Consider the following 20,460-nt stretch of genomic DNA (forward strand, 5'->3'; position numbering starts at 1 on the left):
AAATATTTATAATTTATAAGTATATGGAACAAGAAATGCATATTTTAGTATGATATTTAAAGTTGGGTTAATGTATAGCTATTTTATACATTAAAATCATTCATACATAAATCAAAATTTAAAAAAAAAATTCCTTCGATGAATGTAAATTTTAAAGAAAATCATAATAATTTTAATTTTGAATGTGTATCTCCTCGAAGATCTGTAACAGAAGAAGAATCAAAGATATTAGTTCTATATATTGGAGGTACCATTGGAATGGATTCTGTTGGTGGAGGTATTAATATGTAACATTTTTTATACTCTTGATCAGTATATAGTCCTGTTCCTGATATATTGTATCGTAAACTAAGAAAGTCAACTTCACTTAATGACTTAGACTATTCCAGAACTAAAACTATTTATGAAAATGAAGATTTTTTAGCCTTACCGTATGATATTTAAATGCATAAACTTTATATTTATTTTAGAAAAATGGCAGATAGTAAAAGAATTATTTACAAAATTGTTGAATATGATACTTTATTAGATTCATCTAATATGTGTATGGATGATTGGATAAGAATTGCTACTGATATTTATGTATATAATTCTTTTTTTATAATATTATTTTAAAATTATTAGAAATATTATAAATTTTATGATGGCTTTGTTGTTTTACATGGAACGGATACAATGTCATATACTGCATCTGCTTTGTCATTCATTTTGGAGAATCTGGGCAAGCCAGTCATATTAACAGGATCACAAGTATTATATTTACTTAAGATTTGTTTATGTTATTTCATATTAAATATTAGTATATATTTTATATATATATATATATATTTGCTCTATTTAAAATTAGAATAAGCTGAATATTAAGTTTATATCTAATATTTTTTTTCTAAACTATTTTTACTTATTCATTATTACAAATTTACACTTATTAATTTATAAATTGAAATTTTATATAATTATTATGTTTTTGGTTCATATATTTTTTTAAAGATTTTGACTAATTATTGTTGTAGCCCAAAGTTTACTGTGAAGAAAGATTTTTGGGGTAGGGGAGACAAATAGTCTAAAATAATATGTTAAAAAGTTAAAAGGTGATAATAAGCAAATATATATATCTTTTTCTTAATTAAGCTGGGTTGGGCAATTTACACAAAATATTTTGTAAGATTGGTAAAAATAATTATGAACTATACTTGGGTGAAAAACTTAATAAAAAATTCCTGGTTTGGGTAATGCAACTTTTTTAGAAAATAAAGATGGATTTTTAAGAGTAGCAAAGTAGTATTATAAATGCAAAAATTATGTTCATAATTTTACACATATAAAATTTTAAATATTTTATTAATTTGGTTTTAAAATTTAACTATATTTTGAAATAAGAATTTATGTTGTTTATAAACATTTTTATATTAAAATTTATAAACCGAATGTTCCAATTTTATTACCAAAGAGATAAAATTTATCAATTTTTTTCCAATAAATGTGAAACAAAAAGTATAATTAAAATATTGTAAGAACATATTCAAATTAATTTTTTTTATCCAGTTTATGCTCTAAAATATTAAAATGTCTGAAATAGAGATGATTGAGACTTAATGTTAAGAATATAATGTTATATATCCATTTATCAAATCACATGGTTCATTATAACACCTAATTTTTGAAATTCTTTATTTTACAGTTTGTTTTTCATTATTTTGTGATTAATGCCCAGCCCATGTTATTTTGATATATAGAGTGTCTTTAATTTTGTTATTTAAAAAGCATAAAAACAAGTTACCGATTAATATAATTAATCTATGAGAGATTCATCATTTCCTAAGGAAAATATGACTGCTAAAATAAAATTAAAGACCTTTCCTTTTTTTCTGTAATTTTTTAAAAAATAATATAGCACTACAAACCTCGTCGACAATTATATAAAAGATACGAATCTAAATTTGATTTTTTATTTATAGAGTAGCGCAAAAAATTATTTTTTTAAAATGGTAGCTTTTTGCGAGTTATTTTTCATAAAAAATCTTGGTAGTGGTAGCGACTTACTATTTTTTTTGACAAGTAGTTATAGCGAGAGCGCTCATACTTTTAAAATTAGCGTTTAACAAAATCGATCTTGAACAAGGTAAAGCCGCTAAAAAAGTTTTCAACAATATTATTTATAACATCGAGGAGGGTTATTGATTTTTGTGTTTTTTTATTGATATGTTGGATGTCATAAATTATCCTATCCATATATACAAAAATATCATCGGTTTCAAATAATATCTGCTGCCTGTATAGATCTGAGTTCGAATCTAGGAAGGTTCAAAATTTATCTAAAGCTAACTAGATGGCTGCATGCTACGGGATGAGATATGTTACAGATCAGAAGCGAACGCATTATTTTATTTATATATATTTAAATAAAAATAGGTTATTATTTTCATTTTGGTTGTCGTTGGCTTGCCATTTTGTTAACGTCTTCGTTTGCAACACTATAAAAAACAACATTTAAGGATTAGATTCAAAGAATAAAGGCTCTAGTTTTATTGACCAGAGATCGTTTTACATGCAGGTTATAATGATGTGTGTCTTACCTATAATGCTGTAATGAAAATTACTATCTATAGTTAAGGATGTAAAAAAAAGGATTTTTAAATATAAAAATGATTCTAAAAAAATACATTTTAAAATTCTTAAATAAAAAGTCCCTCTTTTTTAAAAAAAATAAAACAACTTTAACAATATAAGAAAATTATAAAAATGATAGCGATAGCGATAAATGTGAGATTTGAAATGAAATATACTAGATTATATTTTTAATAGGTTTTTTTAAAAAAAACACAAAACAGAAAAATAACAGAAAAATAACATTCATTTGTTTTTCCCCGAAAAAATTATTTTTAATTCCTAGCTATAGTTTTAAAATCACCATGCTTGGTTTCAATTTCTCTCGTATGCATGTCTCCTATATTTTTAACTCATGAGAAATTTATAGAAATTTTACCAGTAATATTGAGAAGAAATAATCAGAAAATCACTTTTTTTTCTTCTTTTTTTATCCAAAAAACATTAAATTTACTGATCAAATCTATCAATAATTAAATTAAAAATCAATAATCATGATTGACATTTTCTTTCTAATTATTATTATATTTTATCTACATATATTATTATTATATTACAACAAAATTATATGTCCTTTATCATACAACCAGGCGAATCTTCCCACGGGTGGTACACTCAACTTTATTACATTTTAAAATTACTCACCACTTAAACCTTGTAATGCAAATAAAACGATTAGTTATTTTTTTTAAATACAAACTTTAAGATACCTTTAGTCGAAGTTAGGAGCGACGGGAGAGACAATTTTATAGGGGCCTTAGTCTTGGCAACTTACAACATTCCTGAGGTAAATTAATAAATACATCCATTTAAGACGTGTTAAAATATGATTGTCACCGGATTCATGGATCTAGTATATCTTCTTTAGTTATTATTTTGACAAAAATTCTTCATAAAGATTGTCTTTCTTTCTTTCCTTTCTTTTGAAAATTTAATTGACCCTTATTTTATATTTCTATTTAAAAAAGTGTATTTATATTAATTTTCATTGAAATTTTTGGAAGTTATAAAAATATGTTTTTTAACGTTTTGAATTCAGCCTAAGAATCTATTACTTTTTAAAAATTTTTATTCATTTTTCATCATGCGGAAATTTCAAATTTAACATATATTTAATATTTCTTATTTTGTAAACTATATTTTCACGCGTATAAAATTTATTTTTAAGGTGTGCATTTATTTTGACCATCGCTTGTATAGGGGAAACAGAACAAGAAAAATCGATAATAGTTCTTTTACAGCTTTCAATTCACCTAACATGCCACCGTTGGCTAACATGGGTGTGGATATTAAAAGTTTAGAAACTCTTTTTAATAGAATTATATTAGCGTGAAAATTGAAATTATTTTTTTTTATATAAGGATATACCTAGGAATGTGAAAAATAATTAAAACACCCCAAAATTAGTTTTCTTATATAAAAAAATATGTAAATTTTTATTTTAATAAACTCAATTTAACAAAAGTGAGCTATTGTGAAAATGAATTTCTAACAAAATATTTTGTAAGATTAATTTTTTCATGAGGATTTTTATAGTTAGTGTCATTAAACGGCTCGATTTTTTAAAACGGCTAACCCAATATTTTAGCCAAAAACTGTTACTCTAGCTTGGAGATTTTGCTCGTAGATGGCAGAAAGGTTTGGACATCTATTAACGAAATCTCGAGGCTGGCGTAATATTTTCTGGTTATATTATTATGTTAGCCGTTTAACAAAGCTAGTTATATTAATAATAAAAAATTGAAAGAAGTAGAAAAAAAATAATGTGTTATTTTTATCCCTAGATCGGTCCGATAGTCCTGAAATTCCTAAAACCCGCCTGCCTATTACTTTTTTTTGAAATAATTTGCCAGAGGCGTTGATTTTCCGCCTTCCCAAATTTTTTGAATCCTATGGCAGTTCTATGTTTCATTGAGATTCAATCGATTTAGAATTATCACTAAAATCACAAACCTGCTCACTTTATTCAGATGACTAGTTTAAATTATAGACGTTAGTTGAGAGTATAGTCGGGTAATGGCTAAATGTCGGCAAATTTAGGCCCAATCTAACCTGCCTAGGAAAATCCATTAATATTAAGTCTTTTTAATTTGTATTACTTTCTTTAAAATTTGAACCGCTATATTTTTAAGAGAAACTCCGAGGTTAAAGCGATAGTTTTAAGCTAAAACTTGGTTTAGCTTATATTTTAACCTACTAAAAATTTTCTTGTAGCTATAAATATAGTAGTTACCCAACTATAGTTTGTATCAATTTAGGCCTACTTAAAAAATATCATTATATTTATTTTTTAAGAAAATTTTTAATTTTTTTTAAAGATAATCCTCGAGATTAGCTCGGTCCTCTTTTGGCCAAATCACGGGGCTTAGAAATTATTTTTTTGGCTGAAATCTAGTTTAAGGTTTTAACGAACAACACGTTAGGCATATTCGAAAAAGTGGTCTGGTACTTGCATTTAAGACAAGAAATATTGAAATAAAATAATAATTTAAACATTTTTATCTGATTGGTAGTTGATTGGGACAACGTATTTCCCGCTTCATCTCACAAAATGCGCGTTCAAACTGAGCTGTGCAGGGACGTAGGTATGTTGCAATTGTTCCCCGGAATTTCTTCTCAAACGGTTAGTTATATTTGCGCCAAAAATAATTTCAAAAAAAATAGTATTTTTTTTATATTTTGGACAAATCTATTAAATTTAAATCCCCCCTCACCCCCAGACAGAGGTTTAACAAACCTTTCCCGCGGCGAGGGTTGACTAAATTATTGTTCCACGTATACGTGGGCTCTCAAGATTCCTCAAAGTATATGTGTTGGGTTATGCAAGATTATTTTTCCGGCATGCCTTATACCCCATAGTCTCTTTTTTGTGCTGTAATGATTCACTTTTGGCATCGAATAAATTGATTTTTTTTTAAAAAAAGGATAATATTAATCGAATCATATCTACATCTTAATATTAGAATAGAATGCTGAAAATCTATTTTTTCAAAGTTCCGGTAATAAGAAATACCTTAAGTATAAAAACACTTATTTTTTTGATCAATTATGTTGTGATTTTTCCACTAATCATAATATATAGTTTCTTCGCCAAATGATTAGGAATGGGACTAATTTTTTTTTTTTAATAATTAGGGAAATATAATGATTCCGAAGGACTCCAATTTAGGGAATGTAACTTACATTTCATAACCGGGTATGGAAAATCGGAAAATATCAATTTTAAATGAAAATAGTCAGGTTTCAACCGGAAATGTATTGTAAATACCTTATTCTGTGAATTTTTGACATTTTTTTTCAATGAACCTTTGAGTTACTTTTCTTTGTGTATTATTTATTATATACGAAAATGGCAGAGAGGATAGTACTTTTTATAGTCCATACATGTAGGAATACGTTTTCCGGTCAATTCTTACTTTTCATATTTAAAAATTGCTTTCGGTAAATGATTCAAAATTGGAATATTCGGAAACCTGATGGATTTCATATCCCGGTTACGACATACAAGTTATAATTATATGTTTAGTCATTCTATTGCCTTTATTTGTCGGTTATGTCAAAATCAAAATTTTTTTAAAAAAATCTGAAAGTTAGGAAAGAAAACCAAGGTATAAGGTTTACCAAAATCGCAAGTAGTTTTGTTAAACGGCTCGTTTTGAACCGATTTTTAAAAACGGCTAACTCAATATTTTAGCCAAAAAATATTATATAAGCCTCGAGATTTGGTTAATAGATGCCTAGATCAATTTTTTCAGGCTTGCCTGGATAAAATACTGAGTTTAGACGATTTTAAAAATCGGCTCAAATTAGCCGTATAACAACATTAAACCCGCAAGTAATTAATTTGCATTTTGTCTTTTTAAAAATATAATTATTTATACATCCAAGTAATCTAGTCCTCACCACTCTGTTTATAAACTATTTTTCAATTTTTTTTTATTTAAACTTCTTTTTACAATAATTATACATTTTAGTGTTTTCTTAAAAAAAGAATATCAAATTTAATTAACACATTCAAAAATCAAAAAATATACTTCTTTTTTTTGTAAAATATACATAAAAATTGTTTTTTAATTACAAGGTTTTTTTATATAAATTTTTTTTTAACATTGATAAACAAACATTTAAAAATAAATACGAATAAAAAATAAAAATTTTAACCCGATGAAAATACTTTTCTAACTCAATTTTATTAATTATAAGATTTTTTTTTAAAATTAATAAATATTTTGTAATGTTTAAATTTTATAATTTAAGTGTAAAATGCGTTATATTAAATAACTCAAAATTATATTGCTATTATCATTTTGTTTTAACTTTAATTTTGCCATATTTAAATTTTTTTTGGACTATTTAAAATATGTCTAATTTGTCCCATTTATTTAACCGCTGAGAAGAGTTTAAAAAGCCTTTGTCATTATTTAGATGACAAGGTTATCAAGAGATTTATAAGTGAATGGGGTTGGGAGTAGTGAAGGTTACGGTCCTCAGAAAAAGACCAATTCAGACCTTAGTCCTAAATATAAAGACTTCCAAGTCCTATTTCTTTTTTTTTGAATCCTTTTATTTTTAAAAATATTTTCCCTTTTACCTAACTTAATATTTGCTTTATCATTTTATTAAATATAAATTTATTTTCTGTTTAAAAATATGAATACTATAAATATTTAATTTAAATAAATGCTAATGTCTTTGTTTATAGAACTGCACTGGAAGTAATACGAAAAGAGGGTTTAATAATAGTAGTTCTATTCCATTTTGTCAAATTTTTTAAAAATATTATTTGATTCATATGTTTAAGTTAGATATTTATCTAATAAAATTGAAGAAAGTGACTTTGTTCCCATGGATGGCATATTAAAATTAATTGTAGAGTAGATATTTTTGACATTTTATCAGATGTCTGCTTAAAGCACTTAATAGTTTTTTTTAAAATTTAGAATAAATATAAATTACTGTTGACTGCTACATTAAGTTTGGAATTGTAATACACATATACATATATATATTTTTTATTGGGACCCTGAGGTATTATAATGCGATTTTTTTTTCAAAAACCTTTTTATTTTAACCTATTAATTTGTAGGTTTTTTAACCTGAAGAAATTGCTATTATTTATCGATTATTTTTTATTTATTTTTTACTATTCTCTAAAGCATATTCTTTTCTCTACCTAATATTTTGAGAAAACCTTCAGATTTACTATAAAATTTAAACCAAAGTAAAAACTTTTGAAAAAAATTTTTATATTCCAAAAATTTTGAGACAAAAAAATCTCTGAATTCTAAGATATGTATTTAAAAGGAAGGCCAAGATTTTAAAATATTTTAAGGAAAATTTGACCAAAAATCTTACTTGAGCAGTTAATTTTCAAAAATAAAATATCTGTATTTTTTATTTTTGATGAGCCATTTTAAACTCTGAAGAAAAAAAAACGATCAGTATAATAGTATAGTAAAAAAAAAATTTTATTTCTAATTATTAGTTCTACATCACGCTAAAAGTTTTTAATTATTAATATTAGATTTCTACAAATAATAAAATTCTTAGGCCCAGTTCACTTTCAATTTTTTACTATAGATGCCCGATCCGGTTTAAAATACAAGGCCTAAACCGAGACATTTGTTGTTGAACGCCAAAAAATAAAAAACTATTTATAATATTGGGGGAGTGGTAAAATTAAAAGCACTATACCTTTTATGGATTATCACTTCTACGAAATAATCACTTATCCAAAAGTAAATCAGAGACCTGCATAGGTACCATTTGCATGGCCCGACCCGTTTTTTTAAAAAACAAATTTCAGGTCCGGCACGAGTATAGTATATTTAAAATAATTAAAATACAGCCCGGCCCTTGTACCGAGGCTTTGGGCCGGGTCCGCAGGTTTTTGAAATATATATACAAAAAAATATCCGTTAATTTGCCCGGCCGGCTTAGATAAAAAAATATCAGACGTTACCCTACCCGGTCCATTGCAGATCTCATTTAATATTATACAGGTTAGTATTCGTTAAAATTGGTCTTAAAATTAATTGTCGAGTTCATATTTTCTTTTATGCCATTATAATTATGATATTTGCCATAAACTTTCTAACAACCATTAAACATAAATTATCCAAGAAATTACATATCTCTTCTCCGCGAAAGATTTTACCCTTCAAATCCTTCACAATTTTTTTAAAAATTAGGTAAAAGCTTTTTTGCAGACCCCCTTGAGAGGACTTGTACTGGAATCATATGGTACAGGCAATGCCCCTTCCAACAGACCCGACCTTATCAAATCGTTCCACGAAGCAACAAATGACAAGGGGATAATTATCGTTAACTGTACCCAGTGCCCCGTTGGATCCGTATCTTGTTCCTACGCTACTGGAAAGGTTCACCTAATGCCCTCTATTTTTATATAACATGTCGCATAATATATTTTCAAACACTGGTTTCTTTTCATCTTGAATTTTGATCAACTGATGATTTTGGTTTTCTATATTTAAATGATTTCTCTATTCCTTATATGTATTAGTGATTGTTAAGTATTAAGATGGACATTTTCGGTCGTTTACCTATATAAAAAAAATTCATATTCGACATAAAATGTATGAGAAATTATTATTTTTTAGTTTCATATAATTTTTAATTATGATTTTGTGCACCGCCATTGAACCATTAGTACCTTTGTTCGAAAAATATGTCATTATTATGAAAATAATACTGTTCTCCAAGAATAATCTTAACATATATATTAATTCATTCATTTACTTTTGGATTTTTTTTTGCTTATTCTTGGCACCGATAACTTTTTTCATAGTTTCGATGATTATTTTTCAATATCATGATTTGATACATTTAAAATTTTATCTTGGGAACACATACAAAAAAGAGTACATGGACATTTGTTCAAGATTTATCACCTTTAGTTAAATTGGAAGATGATAAATAAGGTAAATAAGTGTATTAATATTATATGTCGTATTAGTATTTGTAAGATATTGAATGAGGTAATAGTAATTACATTTCTCATATTGGGATCATGGAAGGATTCGAAATCTCTCAACTTTAAATATTATACTATGAGGGTCATTTTAAAATTCGAAAAATATCATTCAACCGGAAATGCTAGAGTTTTAGGTAGGATTTCGCTGCTAACTTTTGGATTACTCTTAATTATAGAGATTTCTTTTATTTAAATGGAAAAATCTATTAAAATTTACGGCGATGTTGTTAACAATTCTCGCTGTGGGCACTCTACATATGCTTAAATACATTTTCGGTAAAATCAGATTTTTTTTCAAATTTACAGCTGAGCCGTCAATAAATGAATTTAAAATTAAGATATTCCTAAATCCAACACGACATATACATATATATTTATACATTCTTTTTATGCACCAATAATGGTGAGGTTTATTTTAATACAAATTATTGACTATTGAAATTTTATAAATATAGGGACAAAATGCAGACACCAGCTGATTATGATTTATATTTACGAGGCCTCTAAATGCATTTTTATGAATGAACCAGTCTAGATAAGTATTATAATATAAATAAATGAAGGGGAAAAAATGGAGATTTTTAACCAATCATTAATTAGACTTTCTCTTTTTTTATGCTGCTTTTTTGAAAAGTTTTATTTAATCTTACTTCTTTTCGAATCATTTATTTAATTAAATATATTTATTTTTTTTATCATACGCGGAAAAACTAAAGGTCTTGATGGAAGCGGGCGTCATTGCCGGTTTCGATATGACGCCAGAAGCCGCGCTTACAAAATTAAGCTATGTTTTAGCTAAGGATGAATGGGACATTGAAACCAAAAAGAAAGTTTTACACGATTATTAAACTAAGAATATGGAAAATTATATCCTGTCTTTTTTTGAAAAGACAAGGTTATAGCTTTATTTTTTAATATTTTGATTTAACCTTTTCTATAACTTTTATTCTTTTAATTTTGAATTAATATAGTAAGGGAAATTTATTTAAATTATTTTTTTTCAACAACCTATTTAAGTAGCGTTTTTCTCTCTCTTTTTCTTTTCTAAGAGAATGAAAGCTGGATAGATTAAAAAAAAGAAAGAAATTAATATGAAATATATTTGAATAGATGATGTCATCAAATTTGAGAGGGGAGCTTACTATCAAATGCCAAGATAAATTAATCTTGAGAGACTTTGAGTTCCTCAACGCTATAGCCAATTCGTTGAACCTATCCACGTCTCCCGTAATTATTTAATAAATTATATTAATTCATCATATTTACAAAGTAAAAAATGCTATAAAAAAATATTTAATTAAATCGAGGAAATTTTATCGAATATTTTTTTCTATGCATAATATCGCAGGAAATCAAAGATTTGCAGATCTCCTTGTTTCCTCTTCTATTGTGTCTGGCCGCTCTTTCTAACGATGTCAAAACGATGGAAATGCTATTGGAAAAAGTTTATTTTATTTTTACTTCTTTTATTTATTATTATCTAAATTTTTTTTGAGTCCTGCCTCCCCCCCCCCTTCCAACATATCAGTGAAATGGCATTAAGTGTTATTGTAAGGTGGTGTCAGGAAAGGGAATTTAGCCAAGAAACTTTGCTACCAACCCTTATCATGTCAACTTAAAATTGTTATATTCTAATAAAGAAAATATTGAGGGTAACAAATGACTTATACAGGAATTCCTGTCCCATTAATAAAACTATATTGTATGACACCTTTTTCAGTCTTCGAAATTGAGTCGATATTTTTTTAGACATTATAGCGCTTGCAATTTATTTTTGACTTAAATTATTTTTTTGTCATAGCAAGTATTATAAATAAGGGAATAATTCTCTAGAAGTTAAAAAAATAATTATAACTTTTTTATTTTCTGACCCCATTCTATTTTCATGAATTTTGAAAAATGAATTACCTTATATTTAAATACACCTAATTATTTAAAAATATGCATTTAAAATAAAATTTATTGAATTTCACATTTAAATTAGTATCTTATTTTTTGCTATGCTTTGTTTAATAACAAGGGTGGCAACGTTAACATGGCGGACTACGACAAAAGAACGCCCTTACATGTAGCATCTAGTCAAGGAAACCTAACGATAGTAAATTATCTGCTTGAAAAGGGAGCCTCCGTTTTCGTCAAGGATAGGTAGGTTTATATCAGTGATAATTATACTAATCTAGATTGGCGATCCATTCATAAATAGGACAGGCACGTTAATCAGCTGTATTCGCCATTTTATAGTTTGCGCAAACTAAATGACATTTTATGATTTAATATATTTTTAAATTTTAAACAGTTTATAATAGAATTTTAAATAAAAACTTACAATATCATTTAGTCAAAGTTAAGACCATAAAATAACGTTCACAGCCGATTTCTAAGTATGCCTATGCATTTTAATTAATAAAGTTTTAATCTATACTATTAAATATATTAAATAACACCTTCATTACTAAACATAGATTCGAAAAGAAAGATTTTATCTCACATTTAAAAACATATTTATCCACTACCAAAAAAACAGTTTTAATTCGACTCCCTTATACAACGCTATATACTTCAAACATTTCCACATCATTGAAGCCATGACCCGGGTTGGAGCTCATTTGGTCATGCCACCTACAGAAATTGGAGATCATTTATGCCAGTAATTTATTTTTCTTTATTAGAAATTTGTTATCATTTTAACGGAACATAATCTTTAATTTGAATGTCTATGCATAACCTCATAAAATTCCTGGTTGTACCGATCCACTTCGCCGATTCGAACCCATCGGATATCGATCCGATATTTATATTGATTTTTACTTGCCATCTATCTTTGAACTAAAGTCATAAAAAATTAATATTTTCAAATTAAAAATCCCAACTAATTTACATGAATGATTATGATAATTTTAATTTATTTTTATTTTCCAAAAGTTAATCATCTCATTTAAAATATGAGCATTATTTATAGCTGAATATAGTGTTTCTAAACGGCTCGATTTAGTCTATTTTTACAAACGGCTAAGAGCCATAATAATATTATACATGCCTCGAAATTGACAAACCTTTCTGTCATCTGTGAGCAAAACCTCCAAACTGGGCAATGAGCTAGCCGAAAAATCGTTTTGATTTAACCGTTTAAACAACACTAGCGGAATGTGACTCGTTGGATATGTTTAAAGTCGCATTGTAGATAATATAAAAAAAAAATACCAAATTTTTAACAGATATCTTATAAAATAATTCGATTTTCTTTAAAAATAAATTACAAATAAATTGTTTTGTTTCCTTTTATTAATTATGAAATTATTTATTTAGTGTTAAAATCCTTTTTAATTATTTAGTTCGTTTTTGTTTATAATTTATCACTTTAATTCATTTTTTAATTTTTATTAGCCCGGCTCAAATTCCGGATTTTTATAAGATAATATTTTTTGAGCCGAACCTGCAGTTCTCTGATTTGAACTTAACAGAATAATATACTTTCATAGCTCTACTAATCATCTTTAAATATAATCATTTCTATGAAAGTTACATCGATAACCACCTATGCCGATTCTCGAACCAATATCGCCGAATACTAACCTGGTGTCAGCTGATACCACCGATAACAATAAAATGATAAATGTTAGTTTATTATAACATGTCATTCTCCAATTCTTAAGCTAATAAAATATAAAATCAAATTTTTTTACACTATTTAGTAAGAAAAAAGTATTTGCGGTGAGAAATTTTTTTTGTTTAATCGTTTATTATAATATATTATAAAAAAGCAAAAATAATAAATTACACTATTTTTATTTGAAAATGAAATGTATTTAACATTTGAAGAGCAGCGATGAGGAATGACGCCGAATCTTTAAAAGCCTGGTATTTAGCTGGCGCAAGTATGAATTTAACCAATATTGATGGTCTAACCGCCTATTCAACAGTAATTCACATATAAGTAGCTTAATTTAATTTGAATTTATTTTGAACGACACGAATATTAAATAATCTTGTATGACGAGACAAAGACTTGATTAGGCGTAGCCAGGATTTTGGAGATCACTATTTGGTAGGCTTTTTTCTCCACAAATTTTATTAGAAATCTTTAGATCCACCTATTTTAGGTCTTTGTCTATATGTAGATTTTTATAAAAATAATTTTAAGGTTTCACTTCTTTTTTTTTATAAAAATGCGTTTTTTCTAAAAATTTTGAATTTATTAACCTTTTCTTTCAAATTCTTTATAATAATAATATAGTACATTTTTAGGGGGAGATTGGGATAAAGTTGTGTGTGGGTGAGGATAATTTTTATTCATTTTAAATGATATTTAAGAAAAACAGCAAATTTGAAAATTAGGAGATGTCTCCTTGCTTCTTTCCTGGCTACGCCTTTGTTTGATAATCTGGAAAGTCTTAGATGTAGTTCAAAGTTACTTTTGAAAATGATAACTAGTTACAAGTAAAATTCTTAAAAGAGGAACTAGTTTATATTACAATAGTAACTATTAACATTAGAAGTTACAACTCATTTTGAATATAGATTTTATTTTTAAAACAATATATCTTAAGCATGCACAATTTTTATATCTTCATGACAGGATTAAATTTGCCTAGTTATGATGAAAAAAATAATGATGAAATTAGTTATAAATAGTATTTATTAAATTTTCATATCTCCTTTGTAATATTGGAGCCTGAAAGTGAACTACGAGGGGCAAAAACATTAAACATGTGTAATATCAAACTGATTCTGTACTTTCCCTGAATGGCACAGGTGTTATGGCATCTGGTCTTTTTACATCTACTGAATTGAGCCCTAAGAGAGTTTTAGGCTTAAAGGAAACCCTACCCTATTAAGAATCTTATTTTTCATATCGCATACTCCTCATTTTTTTTGAATTTGCAATGGAGAGGATAGTAGTCACTCAACTTAATTGTCGATTTAAACAAATTACAAGTGAAATGAAATATAATTTGGTATCCAAAAATTACCTATATCAATGCGCAATTCCTAATCTCTTTCTTTAATTAAAACCTTGGTAACTATTTTTGAGTTACAAACTCCACCTATTATTAGATATAAAAGAAAGCATAACCATATCTAAGCTGGCAAACTTCAAATATCTTCGCTCAGATTGAAAGTTCGAATTAAGAGCGATGGAACGGAAAATTAAAAGAAGTACCAATTCTTTTTGAGGATGCCCACATGATGTCTATAGGTTTACAACATCTCACGCATAAAGAGCCTTCATTAGCTGGAGATCAGATAATTGAATGATGTTAATAATTAGGTCAGATGACCACCGTGAATTTTGTTGTTAAGAACTTGAATGGTCTTTTCCATGGCAAAGCAAAAAGGCAGATTCTAGAGGATCGTCTTGCTGAATCGTTTCCAGTTATTGAATAATAAGTCATATTGAAGGCAAGTTTGATTCCTTTAAAATATTTGACAGAATTACATAATAAATTATCTGCTCCAGGGTCAAAAGCCTAACTAATTTTTGCAACCCTATTCTATTGGGCTCTGGGGTCAAGGGTGGTAACTTAAATGACTCACGCAGCAATTTTAACATTGTTTTAAACGCTCTAACCATGCATTCACAGTTAGCGCTAATTATTTTTCCATACTTCACCGCGAATTGGCGCTAACTGTAGGTTTATCAGCTGGGATAATGGCTATGAGTGGTTTTAAGTGATACCTCGAATTTGGTACTTTATCTAAATGTCGAGGAACTTCGTAGGCTTACGCTCAGGATAACAAATTGATTTTTCTTACACTTTAATTTGTGCTAAGCCGCAGTCAAGTCGAATAGCTACCATTCTCTTTACTACAAATTCAGCAAGGGCTCAACTTAACTGACCGAAAAAGATTAGATGGTATATTAATTATTCCATTCAAAGAAGGAAGATAATTAGCTAGGGATTATACATGTTTTAAAGTATTTACCGGCAGCATCCCTTCATGACCTCATTATTCAAACAAAAATAACGAAAATAAAATAAATACTCATTTTTAACCAAATTTCTCTGTCACGACCATTTTAGGCAATTTTGGTCCTTGTTGCTTTAAAATTTTAGGTAGTATCTCATTAAAAACTGGAGATCCATAGCTATATTCAAATTCAATCTGCTCTCTATTCCTGGTTCAATGTCTGACATGACTTAAGAGATTCTTTTTGTTACAATATAAAATATTTATTTTTCCCGAAAAAGCATATAATAGCACACAATATGTATTTTCAAAAAAAAATTGATTAATAAATTTTTATTTGACTTTTAAAGACATGCAAGTTCTTTTTCCGAAAATAAACTTTAGAATAGGCAAATATTCTGCAGGAGCGCTTGATATAATAGATAAATTTGGGAAATCGTATAAAATATGTACGAGATACATTACATATATATTTTGAAAAGTACCCAGTTACCTTTGCGAAAAAAAATCCAACTATTAACAGTTAATTGTTACATATTTCAAAAGTAACTCTTTATATTTATTTTTTGGCGGAAAATATAACCAGTTACTTTAACAAACCACTCTTGTAACATTTGGTATATTCTAATAGAAGAAAAATGAGGATTAAATAGATATAAAGCAATTCATCCTAATTTTTAATTCATTTATTTTTAATATCAATCATGTTTTTTCGAGAGTTTATTGAAATTAAATAATGCCATGTCTAGTTACTTTTAAAACTGTGTCGCTTTCTCCTATAGTGTTATTAAACAGCTTGATTTTTAAAAATGGCTAACTCAAAATTACCAAAAAATATTACCTAAGCCTGGAGATTTTGCTCATAGATAGAAGAAAGGTTTGAACATCTTTTGCGAAACTCGAGGCCTACGTAATATTAATTTTAAATTGGCTAATTCAAGCCTTTTAACAGAACTACGTCTTTAAAAAACAATAACAACTTTCACATATTTAATTGTAAAATATTGAAAAGTATCAATTTTTTACCTTTATGACATGCTTTTTTTATAAAAAATTACAATCTATGCTTATAGCTAGTGTTGTTAAATGGCTCGATTTGAGCCTATTTTAGCCAGAAATAGTGCCGAAACCTTGAGATTTTGCTAATAGATGTCCAAATGTTTGTACCATCTATAAACAAAATATTCAGTATACTTTTCTGGATAATATATTGAGTTAGCCGTTTTTAAAAATAGGCATTAATCTAGCCGTTTGACACACTACTTATAGTTTTAATTATTTACAAAAATTTAACAGTGTCATGGCTGATAAACCATTTATTCGATATTTAACATAATTATTAACCTTTTTTCTTAAATATCGAGGCTAAGAAATATGGTTGTCTTCAATCCTTGGCCTTCTTGGAAAGCGTATCGAAAACCCCAATTACGGATACAAATGGGATTGACAGCTATCCGCTCCATAACTAAGTATAAAGATACTTCCTTTGCGACAGTTCTTTTTATTAAATTTGTCTATAGATAATTCGTCTATTTTAGAATAAATCTAAGCTCGGAGGATAATTTATATAGAAAATTGACCAAAACCTACATGTTTTAACCTTTATCATGTTTTTTTTAAATGCAATTTTTTAAACTTTTATTAACATAATTTTTTTTAAAAAAAAATACTCCCGTTTTAGCAAACCCATTCCGCCTAAATCATATAATTATTTATTATAATTTATTTGCAAATCAAATCCTACTCATCATTTTTATGAAATTATAAATAAATTTATGTATTAATTATAATAATATTTATAAAAATTATTTATAACAACATTTTTATAATGCGAGCTCAATAAAAAAATATATAAACTTTCTATCAAATATTTTGCGTTATACGAAATATACTTTATTTAATTATTATATTAATAATTTTTGTTACTTGTTATTATTAACTTTGTCATAACATTATAACAATTGTTTTAGGTAATAATTGCATGCGTATCGAGGATTCAAAGGGAAATTGTTCTCTTATGTGTTATTAAGCGACTCGATTTAGCAGATTTTAAATTAAGATTTTAGCCAAAATAATATTAAGCATGTCTATAGATTTCATTAATAGGTTTTCCAAACTTTTCAGACTTGCCTAATATTTTTTCTGATGTATTGGGTTAGCCGTTTTCAACACTGCTCCAGAGGCCCTTGGATCTCGCGTTATATACTTTTGCTTGAGTCAAGGTTTACCATTATTAATTTGCTAGATGATAAATGATAGTATAATATTTTAAATTTAGGTTCATAATGACCATCACATTAAACCGAATTAAAAATATTATAGAGTATTTTTTTTAGATTCGTGATAAGTGCGAAGTTTGAAACAAAATGCTTTAACTAATTTATTTAAGAATATTTTTTGAAAAATTCATTAAGATTTCTCTAATTTATATTCCAAGATTAAAAGATTGTCGCAATGGCATCTTTTCGGTCTAGCGTTGATATAAATTTTTTAAAAGGTTATAATCATTCGTACTAATTTTTAGACTTGATTTATGAATGAGCCGCTTAAAGTATCCAATTCATTCAACTTAAAATAATTTGCTATATTCTATTTGTTTTTTTAAAAAATCCGAAGTAGGTTTATTTTAACTGAATTAGTGGAGTACGAAGTTCTTTAAATTGTAATGGGGATGACGGGTTCCTCAAATTAGTACTTTAATCGCCATTAGAAATTAATATAGAATTCGCGATTACAAATATCACATTTACATATAATTTAATGGTATTTTAAATACAAAAAATAATTTTACATATCCAGGAGCGTACGCAGGAATTCGTTGTGTGAGGGAGGGGTAGGGATAATTAAGAGTTATTTAAGTATATCTTTAAGAAACATAAATTTATAATGTAAATTCAATTTGGGAGACATCTATTAACTAAATTTCAAGACAGGCACTATTTTTATAACTAATATATAGTTAGCCGTTTTAAAATATTGACTCAAATCGAGCCATTTATACAACATAACTGCTGTATTTTTTTATTCTCATTAAAGAAGAATCTTTCATTGATATTATAAATAGAGTTACCAAATAATATAATGTTTATATATTGAAAATAGTCTAAAATGAACATCTTCACAATAAAAATCTGCCAAATTTTATTTTTTCTCTATAAAGATATGTAATAGATTCGGGAATATGCAGTAATTTTTTGCAGATTCGTAAGTTCTGACTAATTATCATTAACTTTTCATTTATTTGAGTTATAAAAGTATCCAAGAACAATATTAATATTAGAAAGATGGGCCTGCCTTGCTGATAGTCTAGGTAGGCAAGTACCAAAATAAAGGTCTGCTTTTGACTAGACAATGGCATAAAATTTATGAAGTCAAATCCATTTGCCCTAATTTCCTAAAGTTTCAATATAATGATTTCGGTTATTCTCATAATCTCAATCAAATCGATGTCATTTTTTGAAATATTTTACTTTAGTTTTGCAGTGAAAAAGTTTTAAATGATTTGGGGAAATTTTAAAATGGTAAATAAATATAAGGTCAAGGAAAACTGTCCTCGATATTAATTCATAGAATAAATTAGTAGCATATTTATTTCAGCTATGAATGTGAATAAATAAATTATAATATATATGCGATGAGATATGGGAATCTAATCCTTTATTGGCATATGATTAGATAGAAAGAAAGAAAGAATATTATGACTCTGTACAAACCCGTCCAATCCTAAAACTGCCGGACGAAAGGATATTCTTGAACTCGGTCTGACCGAATCGTAGTCTTAAAAATTTCAATCCATTTATATTCAGTGCTAAAGTTTTTAATTTTTTTTTCTAATGCTCTATATATATTTTTTTAAGATCTTGAATAGGGCTTGACTTAAAAATATCTCTCCTATAACTCTCTGTTTAAACCTAATTAAATGGTATTTTGTTTTTTAAATGAAATATTTTTTTTAAAAAAATTAAAATATTAATCACATTTAATTTATAAAATCATTGTAAGTAATATAAATATAATTTTATTTGAAATTTTATCTTTATTTTAATAACTATATCGTAGAAATTTAGCAAATTTTTAAATCCTGCCTTGCAACAGTCTCTTTAATTTTGAAAATTCTGATTTTGACGAAATAAGTATTCTAGCATGAATAGAGTATATGCCTACTAGTGATATGTATTTGTCTATGGACTAACACTAGACACAACTTTATTTTATGTTTTTTTTTTAAATTTAATCCTATTTTTTATATTTAAATTTATTAAACAAATGCCTTTCAATAAAGGATTTCAATGTTTGGACTCTTTAACCCATTTTAATGAATAAATAGTCAGACATATTATTTATGTCGTTGGTTTACATATTATAAATTTGTTAATGTGACATAGTATTCGAGGGCGACCATTGTCCAAAACAGAATAATATATCGCATAATTGCAAATTTCTAATTAGATCTTCTAAGCCTACTTTAAAAAACACACTAGGGTACCCCGAAAACCTAAATTTTGGTCTATAATTAAATTATCAAATCAAAACCTGTTTCCTTTAATAATAATAGGATAAATTCTAAAATTTTTTATGTGTGTTTTTTTAAAGGTTTATGTTTTTTTATTTTTTCAAGAGTGGGAAAAAAAATTATATATATAATATATTAATGTAAAAAAAAATGTTAAAAATACGCTAATGGATATTTTCGATATTTTATAAATTTAAAAAATAAAAAACATAATACAAAAATATAATTGACTTAAAAAAAAAATTCGAGGGTAGCAAAAATTAAAATCAAAACTTATAAAAAAATATATATTTTATTTTTTTAATCAAATTATAATAGATTTTATTGATTTATTTTTTGCGATTCAAAATGCATTAAAAACTTTAAAATAAACTCGTATATATACATATTTCCTGAAATAATATTTTCAAAAGAAATAAAAAATAAATAAATAGGT

At 26.6% G+C, this 20,460-nt stretch overlaps 1 protein-coding gene across 8 annotated transcripts; it reads left to right on the forward strand.

Moving 5' to 3' along the window:
• Positions 1–119: 119 nt before the first annotated feature.
• LOC135931266 (L-asparaginase-like) lies at positions 120–17,329 on the forward strand. 8 transcript variants are annotated; one of them, XM_065468257.1, is made up of 16 exons: positions 120–277; positions 321–431; positions 471–582; positions 625–750; positions 3,314–3,394; positions 3,776–3,902; positions 5,121–5,230; positions 8,799–8,987; positions 10,318–10,431; positions 10,712–10,828; positions 10,950–11,045; positions 11,622–11,746; positions 12,126–12,248; positions 13,421–13,520; positions 16,876–16,980; positions 17,193–17,287. In XM_065468257.1, exons 1-15 carry the CDS (start codon positions 183–185, stop codon positions 16,978–16,980), a joined length of 1,731 nt encoding a protein of 576 aa, XP_065324329.1. In that variant the 5' UTR covers positions 120–182; the 3' UTR covers positions 17,193–17,287. The 8 variants fall into 8 exon arrangements, 7 of the variants coding, with proteins under 7 accessions (XP_065324329.1, XP_065324328.1, XP_065324332.1 ...); XM_065468256.1 differs by lacking the exon at positions 17,193–17,287 and adding an exon at positions 17,050–17,092 and having other exon boundaries at positions 16,876–17,005; XR_010572991.1 differs by lacking the exon at positions 17,193–17,287 and having other exon boundaries at positions 13,426–13,520.
• The last annotated feature ends 3,131 nt before the right edge of the window (positions 17,330–20,460 follow it).

The sequence above is a fragment of the Gordionus sp. m RMFG-2023 genome, chromosome 1 (assembly GCF_954871325.1).
Source record: "Gordionus sp. m RMFG-2023 chromosome 1, tfGorSpeb1-WG-v2, whole genome shotgun sequence".
NCBI lineage: Eukaryota > Metazoa > Nematomorpha > Gordioida > Chordodea > Parachordodidae > Gordionus > Gordionus sp. m RMFG-2023.